At 44.6% G+C, this 24000-nt stretch overlaps 1 protein-coding gene across 4 annotated transcripts in view; it reads right to left on the bottom strand.

Annotated features, from left to right (window-relative positions):
• The window catches only part of AJAP1 (adherens junctions associated protein 1), a 456256-nt gene that overhangs the window by 94586 nt on the left and 337670 nt on the right, over window positions 1-24000 (bottom strand). For all 4 annotated transcript variants that reach the window (XM_077458283.1, XM_077458281.1, XM_077458280.1 and 1 more), the window contains one exon: window positions 2713-2958. In XM_077458283.1, the coding sequence (XP_077314409.1) occupies window positions 2713-2958 (246 nt within the window). The remainder of the gene's footprint in view (window positions 1-2712; window positions 2959-24000) is intronic.

The following is a 24000-nucleotide window of genomic DNA, read 5'->3' as shown; positions in this document are numbered from 1 at the left end:
TAACTAACCACTCTTAGCATCCCACTCCAAATTTCCCCTCCTGGAACAATACTTACCCCCTGCTGAACCCCCTCCCACCAACATTCCCGCTTCCAATACAAATCCCTTACCCCGCAATCTTCTTGATGCGCCCCCCCTCTCACCTCATGATAGCACAGTGCCCAGGACAGCCACCCCTTTTTCCCACCCCTCGTCCCAGCCCTGGATGGATGGATGGATAGATACATAGATTGTAGATAGATAGAAATGAATGCCTGTTTTTTTTTATTTTTTCATTTCCGAAAGGCAAATTTAAATGGCACTGAAGCGCCACGAGCATTTGGCACGCGGTTGCGGCCGGCCCTGTTGAACTGAATGCTGCGAGCTTCACAGTGAGTGCCGCCTGCCAACACGGCATGCTGCGCTAAATGTCCTGCGCCCGTGTCAGGAGGGCAATAGCCCTCTGCGGTTGTATTGGGGACTTCAGCGGGGAGGTGGGGGTGGGGGGGGGGGGCGGCCTGTTTTTACCGCTGGCCATGTGAAGGCTGAAGTGCAACACCAAAACTTCCAGCCCTCTCCTTAGTTTAGAGTCCGGATTAAGATCAACTCAAACGAGTTTATCTTATGTATAAATAATAGATTTATATCATAGTTTAATGATACTGATTATGAAATATTATCTATATATATATATATATATATATATATATATATATATATATACACTATAGAAATATGTACAGTATCTTACAAAAGTAAGTACACCCCTCACATTTTTGTAACTCTTTTCTTCTCTCTTTTCATGTGACAACACTGAAGAAATGACACTTGTCTACAATGTAAAGTAGTGAGTGTACAGCTTGTATAACAGTGTCAATTTCCTGTCCCCTCAAAATAACTCAACACACAGCCATTAATGTCTAAACTGCTGGCAACAAAAGTCAGTACACCCCTAAGTGAAAATGTCCAAATTGGGCCCAATTAGCCATTTTTCCTGCCCGGTGTCATGTGACTCGTTAGTGTTACAAGGTCTCAGGTGTGAATGGGGAACAGATGTGTTAAAGTTGGTGTTATCGCTCTCATGTACACCGGGGAGCAGGCATGTACTGGCCATCGGGACTACAGGGAGTTTCCCGGTGGGCCGATGGCTTAGGGGGCCACTCTGATGTAAGGGGGCTGGTGATGGGACACTCTGATGTAAGGGGGTGCTGATGAGACACTCTGATGTAAGGGGATGCTGATGAGACACTGTGATGTAAGGGGGCTACTAACGGGACACTCTGATGTAAGGGGGCTGCTCATGGGACACTCTGATGTAAGGGGGCTAGTAATGGGACACTCTGATGTAAGGGGATGCTGATGGGACACTCTGATGTAAGGGGGCTGGTAATGGGACACTCTGATGTAAGGGCTGCTCATGGGACACTCTGATGTAAGGGGGTACTGATGGGACACTCTGATGTAAGGGGATGCTGATGGGGACTCTGATGTAAGGGGATGCTGATGGGACACTCTGAAGTAAGGGGATGCTGATGGGACACTCTGATGTAAGGGTGCTGCTCATGGGACACTCTGATGTAAGGGGGTGCTCATGGGACACTCTGATGTAAGGGGGTGCTCATGGGACACTCTGATGTAAGGGGGCTGGTAATGGGACACTCTGATGTAAGGGGGCTGGTAATGGGACACTCTGATGTAAGGGGCTGCTCATGGCACACTCTGATGTAAGGGGATGCTGATGGGACACTCTGATGTAAGGGGGCTGGTAATGGGACACTCTGATGTAAGGGGCTGCTCATGGCACACTCTGATGTAAGGGGGTGCTGATGGGACACTCTGATGTAAGGGGGCTGCTCATGGGACACTCTGATGTAAGGGGGCTAGTAATGGGACACTCTGATGTAAGGGGGTACTGATGGGACACTCTGATGTAAGGGGGTACTGATGGGACACTCTGATGTAAGGGGATGCTGATGGGACACTCTGATGTAAGGGGGCTAGTAATGGGACACTCAAAATGTAAGTGGGCCGGTCTGGATGAAGTCCAGGGCCAAATTTCTGTCCCAGTCCAGCCCTGCCGGGGAGGGAAAATGTCTAATTGGGCCCAATTTGGACATTTTCACTTAGGGGTGTACTGACTTTTGTTGCCAGCGGTTTAGACATTAATGGCTGTGTGTTGACTTATTTTGAGGGGACAGGAAATTTACACTGTTATACAAGCTGTACACTCACTACTTTACATTGTAGACAAGTGTCATTTCTTCAGTGTTGTCACATGAAAAAGAGAGAAGAAAAGACTTACACAAATGTAAAGGGTGTACTTTTGTGAGATACTGCAAATACTATATAATGCTACTTTGTAAATCTACTATATAAATATAAACTGAAAATACAGCTATAATGTTATAATGTATATAACATATATATTGATATATAAATAAATATATAGAGTATATATAAATCAATATTTAAATCAATATTTATAAATACTATATAATGCTACTTCATAATTCTACTATATAAATATATACTGTAAATACAAATATGATACATATAACATGTGTATAAATATAGAGAGGATATTTACTGTATATACAAATAAATATTTATAAATACTATAAAAAGCTACTTTATTTAATAATATACACAAATACTGAACAAGAACAGATTGATAAAAAAAAAATAAACAAAAAAAAACGACTTGAGAATCGCCCCAAACGATCAGCCTCTTACCTATTGCCATTGAAGGCCGTCTTGTACGCTGCAGTTTGGTGTAGCGTCTCCTCGGTGGTATATACGGGCACGGGGGTCCGGACGCACTCGTGGGAACACTGCAGGGTCTCGTTGTAGGCGGTAAAGATGTCGATGTTGCTGGGGACCCGCGCCGGGGTAAAGTCCGTTAGATTTTGGCAGCTCTCTTCCTGCTGATTAATTTTTCGCTGGTGGCTGTTCCGCCGAGCGTTTCCACTTTGTGCGCAGCTGGAGAAAAAATAAAAATAAAAAAGGAATAAACCGTTATAAAATGAATTTCGGATGATTTTAGAAGGAAAACTTTTATAGTGAGGAGTACAAAGGGTTGGAGGGGGGGGGGGGGGGTGGGATGGCGGGGTCACTTTAGGTAATCTCTGGGTCAGGGGGTCTCCGTAGGATACATTTTATGTTCTGAGTTGATCGTTTGGATTTTGTATTATTGTTTTCCTTACAGAAGAGCCGCTACTAGAGATAAGCGGATCCCGCTGTGTGAGTTTACGTCTGACTTAGATTGGGATAATTAGGAGGACGCAGGATACCGCTTAATCGCAGATTTCCTCCCATCCAGGTGCTCCTTCTCTCCCTCCCAACCTCCGGCATGCCTTGGGCTGGGTTTGGATGGATTTCAACATAAAAAGACAGCAAACTTTAATCATTTATTACATTACATTAGCAACAAAGACTCAATAAAGTAAAACATGATTTATTACCTGAAAAAAAGAGCGAAACTAAACTGTATCTGAGCGCCACAAACCAAAACCGCCATGTCATTCATTTATTACTCAAAGCAAGCACAACCCCCCCCATTCATCCATGTCTCCATCCATCCTTCCACCTTCCCCATACATCCATGTCTCCATCCATCCTTCTATTCCCCAGCCATCCATGTCTCCATCCATCCTTCCACTTTCCCCATCCATCCATGTCTCCATCCATCCTTCCACCTTCCCCATCCATCCATGTCTCCATCCATCCTTCCACCTTTCCCATCCATCCATGTCTCCATCCATCCTTCCACCTTCCCCATCCATCCATGTCTCCTTCCATCCTTCCACCTTCCCCATCCATCCATGTCTCCATCCATCCTTCCACCTTCCCCATCCATCCATGTCTCCATCCATCCTTCCACCTTCCCCATCCATCCATGTCTCCATCCATCCTTCTATTCCCCCATCCATTAATTTCTCCATCCATCCTTCCACCTTCCCCATCCATCCATGTCTCCATCCATCCTTCAACTTCCCTATCCATCCATGTCTCCATCCATCCTTCTACCTTCCCCATTCATCCATGTCTCCATCCATCCTTCCACCTTCCCCATCCATCCATGTCTCCATCCATCCTTCTATTCCCCCATACATTAATTTCTCCATCCATCCTTCCACCTTCCCCATCCATCCGTTTCTCCATCCATCCTTCCACCTTTCCCATCCATCCGTGTCTCCATCCATCCTTCAACTTCCCCATCCATCCATGTCTCCATCCATCCTTCAACTTCCCCATCCATCCATGTCTCCATCCATCCTTCTACCTTCCCCATTCATCCATGTCTCCATCCATCCTTCCACCTTCCCCATCCATCCATGTCTCCATCCATCCTTCTATTCCCCCATACATTAATTTCTCCATCCATCCTTCCACCTTCCCCATCCATCCGTTTCTCCATCCATCCTTCCACCTTCCCCATCCATCCATGTCTCCATCCATCCTTCAACTTCCCCATCCATCCATGTCTCCATCCATCCTTCTACCTTCCCCATTCATCCATGTCTCCATCCATCCTTCCACCTTCCCCATCCATCCATGTCTCCATCCATCCTTCTATTCCCCCATACATTAATTTCTCCATCCATCCTTCCACCTTCCCCATCCATCCGTTTCTCCATCCATCCTTCCACCTTTCCCATCCATCCGTGTCTCCATCCATCCTTCAACTTCCACATCCATCCATGTCTCCATCCATCCTTCCGCTCCCCCACTCATCAATATCGCCATCTATCTTTCTGCTTCCCCATCCATCCAAATCTTCATCCATCCTTCCACTTTCCCATTGATCCATGTCCCCATCCATCCATGTCTTCATCCTTCTTTTCACTACTCCATCCATCCATGTCTCCATCCATCTTTCCACTTCCCCGCCCATTTTTCCACTTCCCCATCCATCCATCCATGTCTCCATCCATGTCTCCATCCATCTTTACACTTCCCCATCCATCCATGTCTCCATCCATCCTTCCACATCCCCATCCATCCATGTGTTCATGCATCTTTCCACTTCCCCATCCATCCTCCCACTTCCCATCCATCTTTCCACTTCCACATCCATCCACATCTTCATACATCCTTCCACTTCTCCATTGATCCATGTCTCCATCCATCTTTTCACTTTCCCATCCATCCATATCTCCATCCATCTTTCCACTTCCCCATCCATCCATGTCTACAACCATTCTCCCATTTACCCATCCATCCATGTCTCCATCTAACCTTCCACTTCCCCATCCATTCTTCCAAACCTCATCTATCCATGTCTCCATCCATTTTCCCACTTCCCCATCCATCCATGTCTCCATCCATTTTCCCACTTCCCCATCCATCCATGTCTCCATCCACCCTTCCCTGTCCCCATCCATCCATGTCTCCATCCATCTTTCCACTTCCCCATCCATTCATGTCTTAATCCATGTCTCCATCCATCCTTCCATTTTTCCATCCATCTTTCCACATCCTCATCCATCCATGTCTCCATCCACCTTTCCACTTCCCCATCCATCCATGTCTCTATCAATGTCTCCATCCATCCTTCCACTTCCTTATCCATCCTCCCACTTCCTCATCCATCCATGTCTCCATCCATCCTTCCATTTTTCCATCCATCTTTCCACATCCTCATCCATCCATGTCTCCATCCACCTTTCCACTTCCCCATCCATCCATGTCTCTATCAATGTCTCCATCCATCCTTCCACTTCCGCATCCATCCTCCCACTTCCTCATCCATCCATGTCTCCATCCATCCTTCCATTTTTCCATCCATCTTTCCACATCCTCATCCATCCATGTCTCCATCCACCTTTCCACTTCCCCATCCATCCATGTCTCTATCAATGTCTCCATCCATCCTTCCACTTCCTCACCCATCTATGTCTCCATCCCTATTTCCACTTCCCCATCCATCCATGTCTCCATCCACCCTTCCACATCCTCATCCATCCATGTCTCCATACATCTTTCCACTTCCCCATCCACCCTCTCCATCCATGTCTCATCCATCATCCTATGTCGCTATGCTTTACTTTGCTTTGAAATCACTTTGAAAAACACCCCACTCGCATTTCTAGCTGAAACCATCTTGAGTAAGGTCAGATGATTCATGTCACATTTACTTCCTGAAATCCATCTGCCCTTAGCTCAGGCATGCAGGTGAAAGGGCGTGATTAGCTGCGAAGGCCCCCCCCCTCCCATGAAGACTCCTGGGATGTATGACATAATTTTGGCCTAGGCCAGAAACCAGGAAGCAGCTGAAGAAATGTAAAAAAGTAGGATTCTCCCATGTAGTGATTTTCAGCCTCACATCATAATACCGGATTTCAGCCTCCTGGTTATATGGTTGAGCTCAGACCCTACGCCTGCCTTCCATATGGACAGTCAACTTTTACACTACAGGCCCATCAGGTCTTCTCTCTCCAGTCAGACAGGTCAGAGTCAAGATAGAAAGACTCCCAGTGTGCCTGCATACACCTGCTGCTCCCTGGAAGAACAACAGTCTCCTTGGGAGGGAGAAGCCCTGATCTTTGAAGAGCTCCAATAACATAAGGCCTGAGTATTGAGAAGGATGAAGCTTCCAACACCGGGTCCATGTTTTGATGGTGACCAGACCCTGCATGATCAACAAGTGCTGGTCACTATCAAAACATGGACCCAGCATTGGAGGCTTCAATCTACTCAATACTCTTCAAAGTCTTCAGGCTACAGGACCCACACCAGGATTTACTCATCTCAATACTCTATAAAGCCTTCAGGCTCCAGGACCCATACTAGGATTTACTAATCTCAATATTATACAAAGCCTTCAGGCTCCAGAACCAATGCCAGGATTTACTCATCTCAATACTCTATAAAGCCTTCAGGCTCTAGGGCCCATACCAGGATTTACTAATCTCAACACTTTATAAAGCCTTCAGGCTGCAGGACCCATACCAGGATTCACTAGTCTTGAAGAAAACTGAAAGACCAGGTTTCTTCTGAGGTGCACATCCTGGAACTCTTGACCTTGCATAGGTGTGAACCCTAGATGCTACCAAACTGGTGCATCCCTCCCTGTCACAATAGTTATATAGAGCAACAGCTATATAAACCTGGACCCAGCATTGGAGGCTTCACCCCACTAAATATTCTACAAAGTTTTAGGGCTCCAGGACCCATACCAGTATTTACTAATCTCAATACTCTACAAAGCCTTCAGGCTCCAGGACCCATACCAGGATTTACTAATCTTAATACTCTACAAAGCATTCAGGCTCCAGGACCCATACCAGGATTTTCTAATCACAATACTTTACAAAGCATTCAGGCTCCAGGACCCATACCAGGATTTTCTAATCACAATACTTTACAAAGCATTCAGGCTCCAGGACCCATACCAGGATTTTCTAATCTCAATACTCTATAAAGTCTTCAGGCTCCAGGACCCATACCAGGATTTACTAATCTCAATGATCTATGAAGCCTTCAGGCTGCAGGACCCATACCAGGATTTACTAGTCTAGAAGAAAACTGAAAGACCAGGTTTCTTCTGAGTTGCATATCCTGGAACTCTTGACCTTGCATAGGTGTGAACCCTAGATGCTACCAAACTGGTGCATCCCTCCCTGTCACAATAGTTATATGGAGCAACAGCTATATAAACATGGACCCAGCATTGGAGGCTTCACCCCACTAAATACTCTACAAGTTTTAGGGCTCCAGGACCCATACCAGTATTTACTAATCTCAATACTCTACAAAGCCTTCAGGCTCCAGGACCCATACCAGGATTTACTAATCTTAATACTCTACAAAGCATTCAGGCTCCAGGAGTCGACCCATTCCAGGATTTTCTAATCTCAATACTCTATAAAGTCTTCAGGCTCCGGGACCCATACCAGGATTTTCTAATCTCAATGATCTATGAAGCCTTCAGGCTCCGGGACCCATACCAGGGTTTACTAATCTCAAAGATTTATGAAGCCTTCAGGCTGCAGGACCCATACCAGGATTTACTAATCTTGGAGAAAACTGAAAGGCCAATTTTCTTCTAATGAGACACACATCCTGGAACTCGTCACCTTGCATAGGTGTGAACCCTAAGTGCTACCAAACCGGCGCATCCCTGTCACAATAGTTATACGGAGCAATAGCTATATAAACATGGACCCAGCATTGGCGGCTTCACCCCACTAAATAATCTACAACGTTTTAGTGCTCTAGGACCCATATCAGGATTTTCCAATCTCAATACTCTACAAAGTCTTCAGGCTCCAGGACCCATACCAGGATTTACTAATCTCAATACTCTATGAAGACTTTGGGGCTGCAGGATCCCTCACCAGAGTGTACTAACCTTGGAGAAAACTGAAAGGTCAGTTTTCTTCCAATGAGGCACACATCCCGGAATTCCTCAACTTGCAGGGGTGAGAACTCTAGGTGTCACCAAACTGCTGCATCCTTGTCACTATATCCATATATAACACATAAAAAATCCAGTAGGGGGATTGGGAACCTCCCATCATGACCACAGCAGATATTCATCCAAACACGCAAACACAGAGATCTCAACGATAGAGTAACTGTGAAAAATAATAAAATGTCCAGGGGTTCAACTTTACATCATTTATCAAAAGACAGAATAAGATAGAGTAGACTGAACCTTTAACTCCCAGCCTAAAGCCGGCCATAGACGGTTCAAATCTTGGCCAATTCAGGAGAGACAGGTCAAGATTCGAGCCATTGATGGTCATCTATGGGCAGGCCGCATGTACCAAGTTGATTGAGTGATTAACTTGGGTACAACCAGCCTGTCAAATTTTACCCATGAACCCTTGAAGCTCAAAATTTATTTATCCAAATTATTGGTATAATAGTTACCTTGAGCTAAATGTTCCATCCAATAGGCCTGGACTGAGAAGTAACTGAACCTTAACGATGGTGCTGAAATTCAGACACCTGGATTGTGCTATGTCCATTGGCTCTAATATAATATTAAAACTTTTGCCTTTCAAAGAATTCTGATAATTGTATATAAGCACCTAGTGTGTCACAAGTGGGGATTTCTCAAGCTTGAGTCTCAGGACCATACTTCTGAAGCCTTCACATGACTTTGGGTTTTGCTGATGCTGCAGTTAGCTGCGGATTACATTAATCACATGCTGTCTGGGGCAATTTTTTTAAATTTTCCACACATATCAGCCTTTTATCTGTAGAATGTGACATAGAACCCCCCGAACATGATTTATTTTCTGAAAGCACAAGCCCTGGAGAATAAAATGGTGGCTGTTGCAATATTTTATGTCACACAATATTTTCACAGCCGTTTATCAAATGGAGATTTTGAAAAAAAAACAATACACTAGTGCATTGTCACGTGGAGGGTCTGAGATCACCAGCAGCCGCTTGTAAAAGTGACGGTTTTTACCGAACATGTAAACTATGCAGGAAACAAACAGCTTACTTGCAGCAAAATGAACACAAAACAGTCCGAAAGTCTGGTTCAAATGGCCAAAAACAAGGCAATGGAACACCGGCCCACCATACCAGCCCTGCTCTGGGGTTTTTGGGTCATTAGATAGGAGATTTTCACAGTTTAGGAACCATAGCCCAATCCCAAGCTGAGTTCAACCTGCTCACTCAGGTGTGTCCAGCATTTTCTTTCACTGACAGCTGTTTCCTCTTCCTTTTTTTGGACTCCAGGTATCTCCTTCAGGGTTACCTGAATCTTTAGAGAACCTGTAATCGGAGTTTAGAGGTTCTTCCCACGAAAACTATTCGCACCTCCAAAATTTCTAATAAGGCCTTAGCAACACAGAGAGTACAGACAGTCAGTCTTCTTCTCTACAGCCGGACAACCTTGGAACTCCTTACCCTCTGTGGGTGAGAACCCCTGAGTACCCAACATTACCTCCAAGCCATCTTCCTTAAAGGGGCCAAAACCCAAATAGTGGGTATATATACTGTCCCTGGCATCCTGTACAGCACAAAATACTAATTTCTTTGGTAAAATATAAAAGATGACGTTGTGTTGAGTAAATTGATACCAAGCATGTCAAGATTTAACATTACATGTTCCAGTGAAATAACAACAACAAACTCCAGTATTTACATTTGTCCACAGGGGGCGCTTTAAAAGCCTTTACAGGTTATTAGTTTAGAGTTAAACGGGAATATGGCTCTAGAAATATTGCTCTCACTCCCAAAACTGGTTTTGGGCAGTTGAACCCTCTAACTGCTTCTTACAGTACATATATCTGAAGTACTCAGAGCCCATTGTGACAATAATGGTGTCTGAGGAACCCCAAACCGAGAAAGGGAAATGGGGAGCCATACTGAACACTTCATCTTAATTTTTCCCAAACACAAAGCAGGCCATCATAAATCACATTACAAACATTCTAGTCTCGGCATCTTTGACAGGACACAAGTCCAGTCTTATTAAACCCATTAGCAGGATATCTCCTAAGCCAAGGCCTGTTTATAGCTACCATACATTTTCCATGCCATAAAACCTCAACAGGCTGTATCTCGTCATAGTTGGCTGTTGTGTGGGCATTTAGAAACAATACACATTTCAGTCTGGCTCTACTTGACCTAATAATTGCTCTTTTTATACATTTGCAAGCTCTCAGACTCTACACATAATCGGTTATACCAGCTGTAAGAAAATTACTTTCATAACAAGTGTCTACCTAAATGTATAGGAAAATGCAGATCGGTCAGATACCAAACACCCCTCAGAAAGCTGACGGGACATGTTTCCTAAGGACAACAGACATAAGATCAATGTTATGACAGACCCAACCAGGACTGGGGCTTTTGGAAAGGGACTGTAGGGTGGCCTCTTGCCTATTGACTATGGGCCCTGGCATTTAAGGGAACACTACTCTTTGGGAGGTGTGTGCCTGGGGGACCCTTGGAGAGGTCTTGGATTCAAGTCCATGTTTCCCCAAAACACACAGACTCTGGGAACTGGAGGACCCATATACATATTTGGGGGCCTCTATGCCCAAACCAGCAAGGACTGCTTTAGACTGTGACTCAGAGCATATTTTAATATAATCAGCTCAAGCAACCTGATGCTGGGGGTCTCCTGCTATAGTCTGTTTATTAAGTGTGTCTCTCCCATTGGGTGCCTCCTAGGTATGCATTCCCATAGTCAATTGAGTGAATTAAGTCATCTATTGTTTATGTCTGTTGTCTAATTTGGCTAACTTTTGGAGGTTCCTACATGATGGGATTAGTCTGGTGTCAATTCTACCCCATTATCTAACCTTTGTGTGATGTTTTGGTGACTGACCTACTTTTTTATTACTGTATTTCTGTTTAATAAACAGTCATTCCTTTGGTTCTATCCCAATATTTTGTGTGTGTACGATGCTTGGGGTAAAAGGGGTGGTATTAGCTCTGCTGGAAGGGTTTGAAGGGCAGGAAGCACTGTTTGGCGGAAGCACCATAGCAAGGTGCCAAGCTGTCTGTCACAAATATCATATTTGATATCTATCAAGTTGTGATTTCATTCTGTTTAATAATACCTTAACTGTCACATTGTAAAACATGAATATATGGAAACATGCATCTAAAATAACTATCACCAAGGAAGTGTGCACTGAAATATCACACACACTTCAGGACTCCTACATCATAACTATCAGCTCTCTTCATTGGATGAAAGTTGACTTAGTGACGACCTCCACAGGGTCAACAAAAAGTGGTTGCAAATGGCAGCTGACAGCTCTAAACTTTGCATGCTGATACATGTTCATGAGAGCCAGTGACTCTGATACTGATGAGCAAATACTCCTTCAACCGTCTTCCTGGGTCCTCAGCCCAGGTCCTGCTGAGACCCAGACTGCTATTTCCTGTCTCAGAAACTCTCCTAGGGGCAGCAGCCCCCTAGGAGCAAATATATGGGTGTTAATGCGGTGCTTATTTGATAAGAGATGAACAACATAAAATGCAAATGAACCAAGAGGGTAATTAAATCAGTCTACATAAATGGAAAATGAAAAACATGTGCAAAGGTTGCAATCACACCACAAAACTGTATAAGAAGACAATAATATGCTTAAAGGAGAAATCCAGCCTGAGCTTTTTAGTACTCTTGTGACCCATTTTCAGCGGAGAGCGCTCTGAAGTCTGAAGCCTAATGCCGTGTACACACGATCGGAATTCTCGTCGGAAAAAGCTCTAATGGTTTTCCCGACGGAATTCCGACAGATTTTGGCTTAAGCTGTCTTGCCTACACACGGTCACATCAAATTCCGATCGTCTATAACGCGGTGACGTACAACACGTACGACGTGACTAGAAAAAGGAAGTTCAATAGTCAGTAGCCAATAGCTTCTGTCTCGTAGTTGAATCTGAGCATGCGTGATTTTTGGCGTGTCGGAATTGCATACGCACGATCGGATTTACCGATAGAAAGTTTTTCCGTCGGGAAAATTGAGAACATGCTATAAATTTTTGGCTGGCGGAAATTCGGACAGCTAAATTCTGATGGAGCATACACACAGTCGCATTTTCCGATGAAAAGCTCTCATCAGTCTTTTTCTGGTCGGAATTCCGATCGTGTGTACGCGGCATTAGGCTTACCTGTAGGTAAAAATGAGCAAGCGGACAATACAACCGCTTTAAGATAAATAATGTGATCAGTAAAAAAAATAGTATTCAATTCAAGAATAAATTGTAAACTCTTGCTTACTGGACACTTAAACCCCCCTCCCCCCACCCTCCGCCCCAGACCATTTTTCAGCTTTCAGCGCTGTCACACTTTAACCACTTCAGCTCCGGACCAATAAACACCTTAAGGACCAGAGGTCTTTTTGCAATTTCGCACTGCGCTGCTTTAACTGGTAATTGCGCGGTCATGCAATATTGCACCCAAACGAAATTTGCGTCCTTTTCTTCCCACAAATAGAGCTTTCTTTTGATGGTATTTGATTGCCTCTGCGATTTTTTTTTTTTGCGATATAAATGGAAAAAGAGCGAAAATTTTGAAAAAAAAAGATATTTTCTTCTTTTTGTTATAAGAAAAATCGAATAAACTAAATTTTAGTCATACATTGAGGGCAAAATTTATTTAGCCACATGTCTTTAGTAAAAAAAATGTCAATAAGCGTATATTTTTTGGTTTGCGCAAAAGTTATAGCGTCTACAAACTAGAGTACATTTTCTGGAATTTACACAGCTTTTAATTTATGACTGCCGATCTCATTTCTTGAGGTGCTAAAATGGCAGGGCAGTACAAATCCCCCCCAAATGACCCCATTTTGGAAAGTAGACACCCCAAGGAAATTGCTGATGGGTATGTTGAGCCCATTGAATATTTATTTTTTTTGTCCTAAGTGATTGAATAATGACAAAAAAAAATAAAAAAAATTTTTTTTACAAAAAGTTGTCACTAAATGATATATTGCTCACACATGCCATGGTTATATGTGGAATTGCACCCCAAAATATATTCCGCTACTTCTCCCGAGTATGGCGATACCACGTGTGTGGGACTTTTTGGGAGTCTAGTCGCGCAGGGCACCCCGAAAACCAATCACCACCTTCAGGATTTCTAAGGGTGCAAATTTTTGATTTAACTCCTCACTACCTATCACAGTTTCGAAGGCCATAAAATGCCAAAATAGCACAAAACCCCCCAAAATGACCCCATTTTGGAAAGTAGACACCCCAAGCTATTTACTGAGAGGCATGTTGAGTCCATGGAATATTTTATATTTTGCCACATGTTGCGGGAATATTACAAACTTTTTTTTTTTTGCACCAAGTTGTCACTAAATGATATATTGCTCACACATGCTATGGGCATATGTGAAATGACACCCCAAAATACATTCTGCTGCTTCTCCCGAGTACGGGGATACCACATGTGTGGGACTTTTTGGGAGTCTAGTCGCGCACGGCACCCCGAAAACCAATCACCACCTTCAGGATTTCTAAGGGTGCAAATTTTTGATTTAACTCCTCACTACCTATCACAGTTTCGAAGGCCATAAAATGCCAAAATAGCACAAAACCCCCCCAAATGACCCCATTTTGGAAAGTAGACACCCCAAGCTATTTACTGAGAGGCATGTTGAGTCCATGGAATATTTTATATTTTGCCAAAAGTTGCGGGAATATTACAAACTTTTTTTTTTTTTGCACAAAGTTGTCACTAAATGATATATTGCTCACACATGCTATGTGCAGAAGTCAAATTACACCCCAAAATAAATTCTGCTGCTTCTCCCGAGTACGGGGATACCACATGTGGGGGACTTTTTGGGAGCCTAGCCACGTACGGGACCCCGAAAACCAAGCACTGCCTTCCGGATTTGAATATAAAATGCTATAAAAAACAAACTAACCAGAGTCACCCGTAACACTTATACGGTGATCAGTGGTGAAAGGGTTAACTAGGGGCAATCAGGGGGTTCAAATTTTTATTAGGTAGTATATGGGGGTCCCTGGCGCTATATAAAAACCTGACGGGGAACCTAAATAACTAACTGGCTAACCAGCGTCACCAGTGACACTTATACTGTGATCACTGGTGAAAGGGGGTGAAAGGGTTAACTAGCAGCAATCAGGGGGTTAAAACCATTATTGGGTAGTATATCGGGGTACCTAGCGCTATAAAAACCTGGCGGTGAACCTAAAAAAATAACTAGCTACCTAGCGACACTAGCGACACTGATGCAGCGTTCAGAAAAATTATCGCTTAGTGACACTGGCAAAAGGGGGTGAAAGGGTTAACTAGCGGAAATCAGGGGGTTAAAACCATTATTGGGTAGTATATCGGGGTACCTAGCGCTATAAAAACCTGGCGGTGAACCTAAAAAAATAACTAGCTACCTAGCGACTGTAGCGACACTAATGCAGCGATCAGAAAAACGATCGCTTAGTGACACTGGCAAAAGGGGGTGAAAGGGTTAACTAGCGGCAATCAGGGGGTTAAAACCATTATTGGGTAGTATATCGGGGTACCTAGCGATATAAAAACCTGGCGGTGAACCTAAAAAAATAACTAGCTACCTAGCGACACATGCAGCGATCAGAAAAATGATCGCTTAGTGACACTGGCAAAAGGGGGTGAAAGGGTTAACTAGCGGCAATCAGGGGGTTAAAAACATTATTGGGTAGTATATCGGGGTACCTAGCGCTATAAAAACCTGGCGGTGAACCTAAAAAAATAACTAGCTACCTAGCGACTGTAGCGACACTAATGCAGCGATCAGAAAAACGATCGCTTAGTGACACTGGCAAAAGGGGGTGAAAGGGTTAACTAGCGGCAATCAGGGGGTTAAAAACATTATTGGGTAGTATATCGGGGTACCTAGCACTATAAAAACCTGGCGGTGAACCTAAAAAAATAACTAGCTACCTAGCGACACTAGCGACACATGCAGCGATCAGAAAAATGATCGCTTAGTGACACTGGCAAAAGGGGGTGAAAGGGTTAACTCTAGGGGCAATCAGGGGGTTAAATCTTTATTGGGGGGTGATAGGGGGCTATCCTGGACCTAACACTAACTGTCCTGACAGTTTTTACTGTCACAACTGACACTGAATGCATTGATCAGTAAAGAAATGATCAATGCAATCAGTGACACTGTGACTGGGGGGGGAGGGGGGGCGGGGGGGGGATCGGGGGGCGATCGGGGGGGGTTTGTGTGCCTGTGTGTACCTACATGTCAGTGTAGTGTTGGTGCACACTTACTTTTACTGTTCTCCTCGTAGTCCGGTCAAAAAGACCGCCCCGAGGAGAATGACATCACTTCCTCCTTCCTGTGTAAACAATACACAGGGGATGAAGCTTCTCATTGGCCAGGAGCGATCCAGAGGGGGTGGCCGAAAACCAACGGCCATCCCCTCATCACGGAGCGCTCCTGGACCGAATCGGACCGCTGTAACCAGCGGGAGGGGGTCCGATCGGACCCCCCACCCGCTGGAAGGCAATCACGTTGATGTACGTGATTATGCCTGCCTGTGCCATTGTGCTGACGTACAATGGCAATACGGCGGTCCTCAAGTGGTTAAATGACAATTACGCGGTCATACAAAACTGTACACAAATTAAATTTTTATCATTTCTTTTCACACATTTCTTTTCTTTTGGTGGTATTTAATCACCTCTGATTATAGTTTCATAGTTTGTTACAAAATTTTGCAAAAGGGTAATTTTTGATATTCGCTGATGAAGCTGCACTGATAGGCACAGATAAGGCGACACTGATAGGCACTGATAATACAGCACTGATAAGCACTGATAATCAGTGGCGTAACTAGAACCTTCAGGGCCCCGATGCAAGAAACCATGAAGGGCCCCCCTGAACCCCAGCCAGGGCCCTTCCCTCCGAGTCTGGTAGTGGAACTCCAGGGCGTGGTCACAGGTATGACCTTTGTGAGCCCTGTAGTTCCACCACTGGCATCAGTCTTTTTTTTATTTATTTATTTTTTTACATTTTTATGTGCCCCATTGGGGGACTGTCCCTAGGCAGAATTGGGTCCCCATCCCCAGAAGAGATGAGGTCCTTTTCTCCAGGGCAGTTGAAGTTACTGCCCCCAGGTGAGAAGGGGTCCCTGTCCCCAGGGGAGGTGGGGGTCCCTGTCCCCATGTGAGAAGGGGTCCCTGTCCCCAGGGGGATATGGAGGAGGTATGTAATAGTGTGTGCTAGCTGCCTATGCTGCTGCAGGCCATATGTAGAGGGGGCTGCATGGGCCCCCTGCATCACAGGGCCCAGTTGCGGTCGCAACTGCTGCACCCCCTATAGTTACGCCCCTGCTGATAATGGCACTGATGGGTGGCACTGATGGGTACTGAGAGATGTCACTGATGGGCACTGGTAGGTGGCACTGATGGACACTGGTAGGTGGCACTAATGGGCACTGGTAGGTGGCACTGATGGACACTGGTAGGTGGCACTAATGGGCACTGGTAGGTGGTACTGATAGGCAGCACTGGTGATGAGGCACTGATAGTGACATTTATAGGTGACACTGTGGACACCGATGGGTGGCACTGCTGGGCACTGGTAGGGGGCGCTGGTGGGCACAGAGGCTCTCCACGATCGGGAGTGATGTCCCTCCCAAAGCCGCCGTTGATTGGCTTTTTTTTTCCTTCTCTTCACGCTACCAGTGTGAGGAGAAAAAATAGCCAATTACTGGCTCTGTTTACATCACATGATCAGCTGCCATTGTCTGAAAGTTGATCACGTGGTAAGGGGTCGGGATCGAGCACGGGAGGACGTCCATGGACACCCTCCTGGCAAAGTAGGTCCACGCTGTAGCCGTCTTTCGGCTATAGCGCGGACGGGAAGAGGTTAATAAAGTGCTTGTGCAAAAAATCCTTGGTGATGAATGTGACATGGGGTGCAGAAAGTTCAGTTCAATTAAGTGATAATAATTTCCACCATCCGTAGTATAACAATAATGTACCCCAACCCCTCCAGTTGAGACCTCTGCAGGTCTAGTAACGCCTAATATCCTTGATGGCCAAAAACGGCAGACTCCTTTCCTTGGAGCATCCAGCCAGATCGAGTATATTTCAAATGTTGGAAAGGAAACTCCAATGCACAGGGGTCAAGTCCTGGGGAAAAAAGTGTGGGAACTCCCACCCAAGATCCCCTCCCCCCGCCAAAAAAAAGGTACTCTCATATGCACGAACGCTTCAAAAGTGGTATTTTTCATCCAATTTTCGTATTGTGTGTATGAAGCTTAACTTTTAGTACATAAAAAGAAAAAACAATCCTCAAAAACATAAATACGGTAATTCTCTGAATAATCGGCATTCATTCAATTGTGCTTCAGTTCCTGCTTAGGAGATGTATGTTAGCTTGGGGGGGGGGGGGGGGGGGCTGCAAACTCTGCAGGGGCTCCAACACACACTCGTGGCTATTCCAACCCTTCACATATTTCCACATAAACTTCCCTCCTGGCATTAAACTTTGCCAGGTATTGTGCCCAGCTTACCTCCCAAACTGATGTTCCTCCCTCAGCTCACCTCTCTCCCTGCATGTCCTGTGAGGCAATACTGATTCTACCTATCAGATAGACTTATAGAATAGCTGATCTAACCTATCAGATAGACCTAGACCTGATCTACCCGTCAGCTAGACCTAGACCTGATCTACCCGTCAGCTAGACCTAGACCTGATCTTCCCGTCAGCTAGACCTAGACCTGATCTACCCTTCAGCTAGACCTAGACCTGATCTACCCTTCAGCTAGACCTAGACCTGATCTACCCGTCAGCTAGACCTAGACCTGATCTACCCGTCAGCTAGACCTAGACCTGATCTACCCTTCAGCTAGACTAGACCTGATCTACCCTTCAGCTAGACCTAGACCTGATCTACCCGTCAGCTAGACCTAGACCTGATCTACCCTTCAGCTAGGCCTAGACCTGATCTACCCGTCAGCTAGACCTAGACCTGATCTACCCTTCAGCTAGGCCTAGACCTGATCTACCCGTCAGCTAGACCTAGACCTGATCTACCCGTCAGCTAGACCTAGACCTGATCTACCCGTCAGCTAGACCTAGACCTGATCTACCAGTCAGCTAGACCTAGACCTGATCTACCCTCAGCTAGACCTAGACCTGATCTACCCTTCAGCTAGACCTAGACCTGATCTACCCTTCAGCTAGACCAGTGTTTCTCAATTCCAGTCCTCATGGCCCATAACAGGTCATGTTTTCAGGCTTTCCATTATTTTGCACAGGTGATTTGATCAGTTTCACTGCCTTAGTAATTACCCCAGCTGGTTTCATCTGAGGGAAATCCTGAAAACATGACCTGTTAGTGGGCCATGAGGACTGGAATTGAGAAACACTGAGCTAGACCTAGACCTGATCTACCCGTCAGCTAGACCTAGACCTGATCTACCCGTCAGCTAGACCTAGACCTGATCTACCCTTCAGCTAGACCTAGACCTGATCTACCCGTCAGCTAGACCTAGACCTGATCTACCCGTCAGCTTGACCTAGACCCGATCTACCCGTCAGCTAGATGTGATTGACAGGTAGATCGAAGCGGAAGCTGTCATGGGGCCCCCTACTGGCAATGCCTGACTGGTCAGGGGTGCTGCACTTACTATTGCGAGCTGTGTCGGCGGCTGCTGGTGTAGCACCTGCCACACAGCTCACATACTTCAAAGTCTTGCAGGACACGGCTGCTAATGGGAACTGAGTTCCTGTTGTGGAAAAAGTACAGGAACTCCGTTCCCATGCGTTCCCGCAGGACCTGAGCCCTGCCAATGCAGATGTTATCCTCCTTGATATCCTCCACTCTCCTCCATTCAAAGCTCCTCTGCTGCCACTTCCAGCAATGTCTCCTCTCTACTTCCTCCGGAGTCACCTCTGAGCCTCCCTAGGAGACAGGAACCCTCCTTGAAGAGGAAGCACAGTCACCCAGAACTTCCCAAACATTCACATCCCAAGCCACCTTGTGGGCACCTCCTTCTGGGGCATAAAAAAAATAAAATAATAAATAATGAATACTAAATATTCATACTGGTCATCTGCCCTATCGTTTGGAAGCTTCTAGCAATGACAGGTGGCAGGAATCAAACACCTGGTTTAGGGAACCATCAACAGACAAAGAACAATCAATCACTGCTCCGAGTTTGGCTCTGAAGCCCAAAATGACTTTACCTAGCAGGCCCAAGGGGGTGCTTCATACCAGTTCCAGGTGCAACAATGCTTTAAAAGATCACCAAAAAAATAATAAAAAAAATGTTACTATCTCATTCCTGATATATGATAAAGTTTTAAATCAGTTTTTTTTTTTGTTGTTTGTTAAGAGAATCTTCAGATACTTTATAACATTTGAGGAAATCCGGGTGTCACTCGTTAGTTGTAGCTATAAAAAAAGAGACCCGCTCAGTGGATTTATTGAAAAGAACGAGCAATTTTTACTCCATCCGTCTCCAATAACACAAATGCTACCAGGCGGATAACGTGATGGAGCTTTTCGGTAAATTTGTTTCTCAGAGATAACAATCCAGACAAGATTCTGGTGTACTGGGAACACGGTATTTATGGGACGTTCCTTAGATTTCGTTCAATACAATAAAATGACCGGGACTGTAGAAGAAGCTTTCCTCTCCACAGCCAAGTTCTGCCGTCCCTCTCTATAATCATTAGCAGTTGCGCGCTGTACTTCCACAAATTACATTATTTATTTCCATACATCCGAGCAATTCTTCTAATAACGTTTATGAGTTCTCCTACAGCTGTCTTCACCTGGATTCGGTACAAGTAAATTTTTAATTTGTAGGGACCATAATATTCAATTCAATTACAGAATTACAGAATGTACTGCAGCACTTTTTTTTTTTTTTTTTTATTTAAGTTAAAATTTTAAAATCCAAGTCCATTCTGAACAAGTCCTCGAAGCAAACCTGTCCCAGGTTCAATCCAGACACACAGACAGCTTAATAACTTAATACCAGCTTTAATCACCAGTTTCCATGCTGTGATAGTTTGATTGACAATGACTGCATTATGCAACATTGAGTTTTATATCATTTTATTTTGTTTGAGACATAGCTTTTTTTTGGTGGTATTTAACCCCTTGGCGCAGTCATTGTTTGTGGTATTTAACCCCCTAGCAAAGTCCTGTGTGGTGGTATTTAACCCTTTGGTGCAGTCCTTGGTGATATTTAACCCATTGATGCAGTCCTTGTTGGTGGTATTTAACCCCTTGGTGAAGTCCTTGGTGGTATTTAACCCATGGTGCAGTACTTGTAGGTGGTATGTAACCCCTTGGCGCAGTCCTTTTTGGTGGTATTCAACCCCTTGGCGCAGTCCTTGTTGGTGGTATTTAACCCCTTGGTGTTGTCCTTGTTGGTGGTATTTAACCCCTTGGTGCTGTCCTTGTAGGTGGTATTTAACCCCTTGGTGCAGTACTTGTAGATGGTATTTAACCCCTTGGTGCAGTACTTGTAGGTGGTATTTAACCCCTTGGTGCTGTCCTTGTTGGTGGTATTTAACCTCTTGGTGAAGTCCTTGGTGGTTTTTAACCCCTTGGCGCAGTCTTTGTTGGTGATATTTAACCCCCTTGGTGCAGTCCTTGTTGGTGGTATTTAACCCTTGGTGCAGTCCTTGTCGGTGGTATTTAACCCCTTGGTGCAGTCCTTGTCGGTGGTATTTAACCCCTTGGCACTGTCCTTGTCGGTGGTATTTAACCCCTTGGCACTGTCCTTGTTGGTGGTATTTAACCCCTTGGTGCAGTCCTTGTCGGTGGTATTTAACCCCTTGGCACTGTCCTTGTTGGTGGTATTTAACCCCTTGGCGCAGTCCTTTTGGTGGTATTCAACCCTTGGCAATGTCCTTGGTGGTATTTATCCCCTTGGTGCAGTCCTTGTTGGTGGTATTTCACCCCTTGGCGCAGTCCTGGTTGGTGGTATTTAACCTCTTGGCGCAGTCCTTGGTGGTATTTAACCCCTTTTGCACAGAGCCTATGCAAATATGTGGCCCAACTGAACTGTGCTTTTTTATCTTCCTTTGTGTGGTGCACTCCTAGCACAGAGACTGGGGTCTCACCAAGAGCCCCGGGCCCCATACATAACTTTTGTCTAAAAGCTTGGAAGCTAAGGTCAAAAACACAGAGAAGTGACCAAACTGAATTCTAACTAATCTATGCAAGTTTTGATTTACAGAAAGAGTAGTTGATGCTTGGAATAGACTTCCAGCAGAGGTAGTGAGCGTCAGTGAACAGTAAGTGATTCAAACATGCTTGGGACAAACATACTGTAGACCTACGCTCAGACAAAAAAATAAAAAATAAAAATAATAATTATATATCAGGCAGATTTGATGGACCACTTTATTTATCCCCAGTCCATCAAACCCCCCCCCCCCCCCATCAAATTTACTATGTCTCTATGTTACTACAACGGGGGGAAATAATGATCTGCTCCCCGGATCACCACAAAGAAATGAAGGGTCTATAATTTTATCATAGGTGTATTTTATATGATAGAGACAGAATATCAACCAAAAATCCAGAAAAAAACACACATAATACAAATGTTATAAATGGAGTTGCAGTTCAGTGAGTAAAATAATTATTTGATCCCCAAGCAAAACATGACTTAGTAATTGGTGGAGAAACCCTTGTTGGCGATGACAGAGGTCAGACGTTTCTTGTTGGTGGTGACCAGGTTTGCACACATCTCAGGAGGGATTTTGGTCCACTCTTCTTTACAGATCTTCTCGAAATCCTTAAGATTGCTTGGCTGTCGCTTGGCAACTCAAAGTTTCCGCTCCCTCCATACATTTTCTTTAAGATTAAGGTCTGGAGACTGACTAGGCCACTTCATGACCTTAATGCGCTCCTTCTTGAGCCTCTCCTTTGTTGCCTTGGTGGTACGTTTTTGGGTCATTGTCATGCTGGAAGACCCAACCACGACCCATCTTCAGTGTTCTGGCTGAGGGAAGAAGGTTCTCATCCAAGATTTTACAATACATGGCCCCGTCCATTGGCCCCTCATGCAGAAAATTTGGCCTGTACCTTTAGCAGAGAAACAGCCCCCAAAGCATCATGTTTTCCACCTCCGTGCTTGACTGTAGGGATTGTGTTCTTAGGGTCATAGTCAGCATTTTTTCTTTCTCCAAACACGGCGAGTCGAGTTAATGCCAAAGTGCTCATCTGACCCACAGCACTTTCTCCAATCCTTCTCTGAATCATTTCGATGTTCATTGGCATGATTGTACATGAGTCTTCTTGAGGAAGGGGATTCGCCATGTTTGGAGGAAGAAAAATGCTGACTATGACCCTAAGAACACCATCCCTACAGTCAAGCACGGAGGTGGAAACATGATGCTTTGGGGCTGTTTCTCAGCTAAAGGTACAGGCCGACTTTGCGGCATTGAGGGTCCAATGGACGGGGCCATGATTAGTAAAATCTTGGATGAGAACCTTCTTCCCTCAGCCAGAACACTGAAGATGGGTCATGGGTCTTCCAGCATGACAATGACCCAAAATATCCCACCAAGGCAACAAAAGAGTGGCTCAAGGAGGAAGCACATTAAGGTCATGGAGTGGCCTAGCCAGTCTCCAGACCTTAACCATATAGAAAATTTATGGAGGAGCTGAAATTTCAAGTTGCAAGCGACAGCCAAGAAACCTTAAGGATTTAGAGAAGATCTGTAAAGAAGAGTGGACAAAATCCCTCCGAGATGTGTGCAAACCTGGTCACCACCAACAAGAAATGTCTGAACTCTGTGATTGCCAACAAGGGTTTCTCCACTGACTACTCATGTTTTGCTTGGGGATCAAATACTTATTTTCCTCACTGAACTGCAACTCCAACTCCATCTCCATTTATAACATGCAGCACAGTGGTGTAGTAGTTAGCACTCTCACCTAGCAGTAAGAAGGGTCACTGTTCGAATCCCAACCATGACACTACCTGCCTGGAGTTTGCATGTTCTCCCTGTGCCTGCGTGGGTTTCCTCCGGGTACTCTGGTTTCCTCCCCACGCTCCAAAGACATGCAGGTAGGTTAATTGGCTTCTGTCCAAAATTGGCCCTAGTATATGAATGGGGACCTTGAATTGTGGGCTCCTTGAGGGTAGGGACTGATGTGAGTGTGCAATGTACAGGGATAGGGACAATTGTAGAAACTCACTCAGGTTGGGACTGGTGTCCTTATTCAACTTTACTATGAAACTATTTGTATTATGTGTTTTTTTTCTGGATTTTTGGTTGATATTCTGTCTCTATCATATAAAATACACCTATGATAAAAAAATGATAGACCCGTCATTTCTTTGTAAGTGGGCAAAACTTACACAATCTGCAGGGGGTCAAATCATTATTTCCCTCACTGTATATCATCCTTACTGAAGACAGTTGGAAGTAAAATACATAAATAAAAAATAAATAAAATATTTATATAAAAACAAACACATAAATATTATAATATAATAATAAAAATAATAATAATACTAATAATATTACATACCAAGTAGATAGATAGAAGTGAGAGAGAGAAGAGAGAGAGAGAGAGAGCAGAGAGATGGAG

This window comes from Lithobates pipiens, unplaced genomic scaffold (genome assembly GCF_037356315.1).
Source record: "Lithobates pipiens isolate NorthernLeopardFrog02 unplaced genomic scaffold, aLitPip1_a1.2 Scaffold_27, whole genome shotgun sequence".
Taxonomy (NCBI): Eukaryota; Metazoa; Chordata; class Amphibia; order Anura; family Ranidae; genus Lithobates; species Lithobates pipiens.
This window is presented reverse-complemented; position numbering and strand designations above follow the sequence as displayed.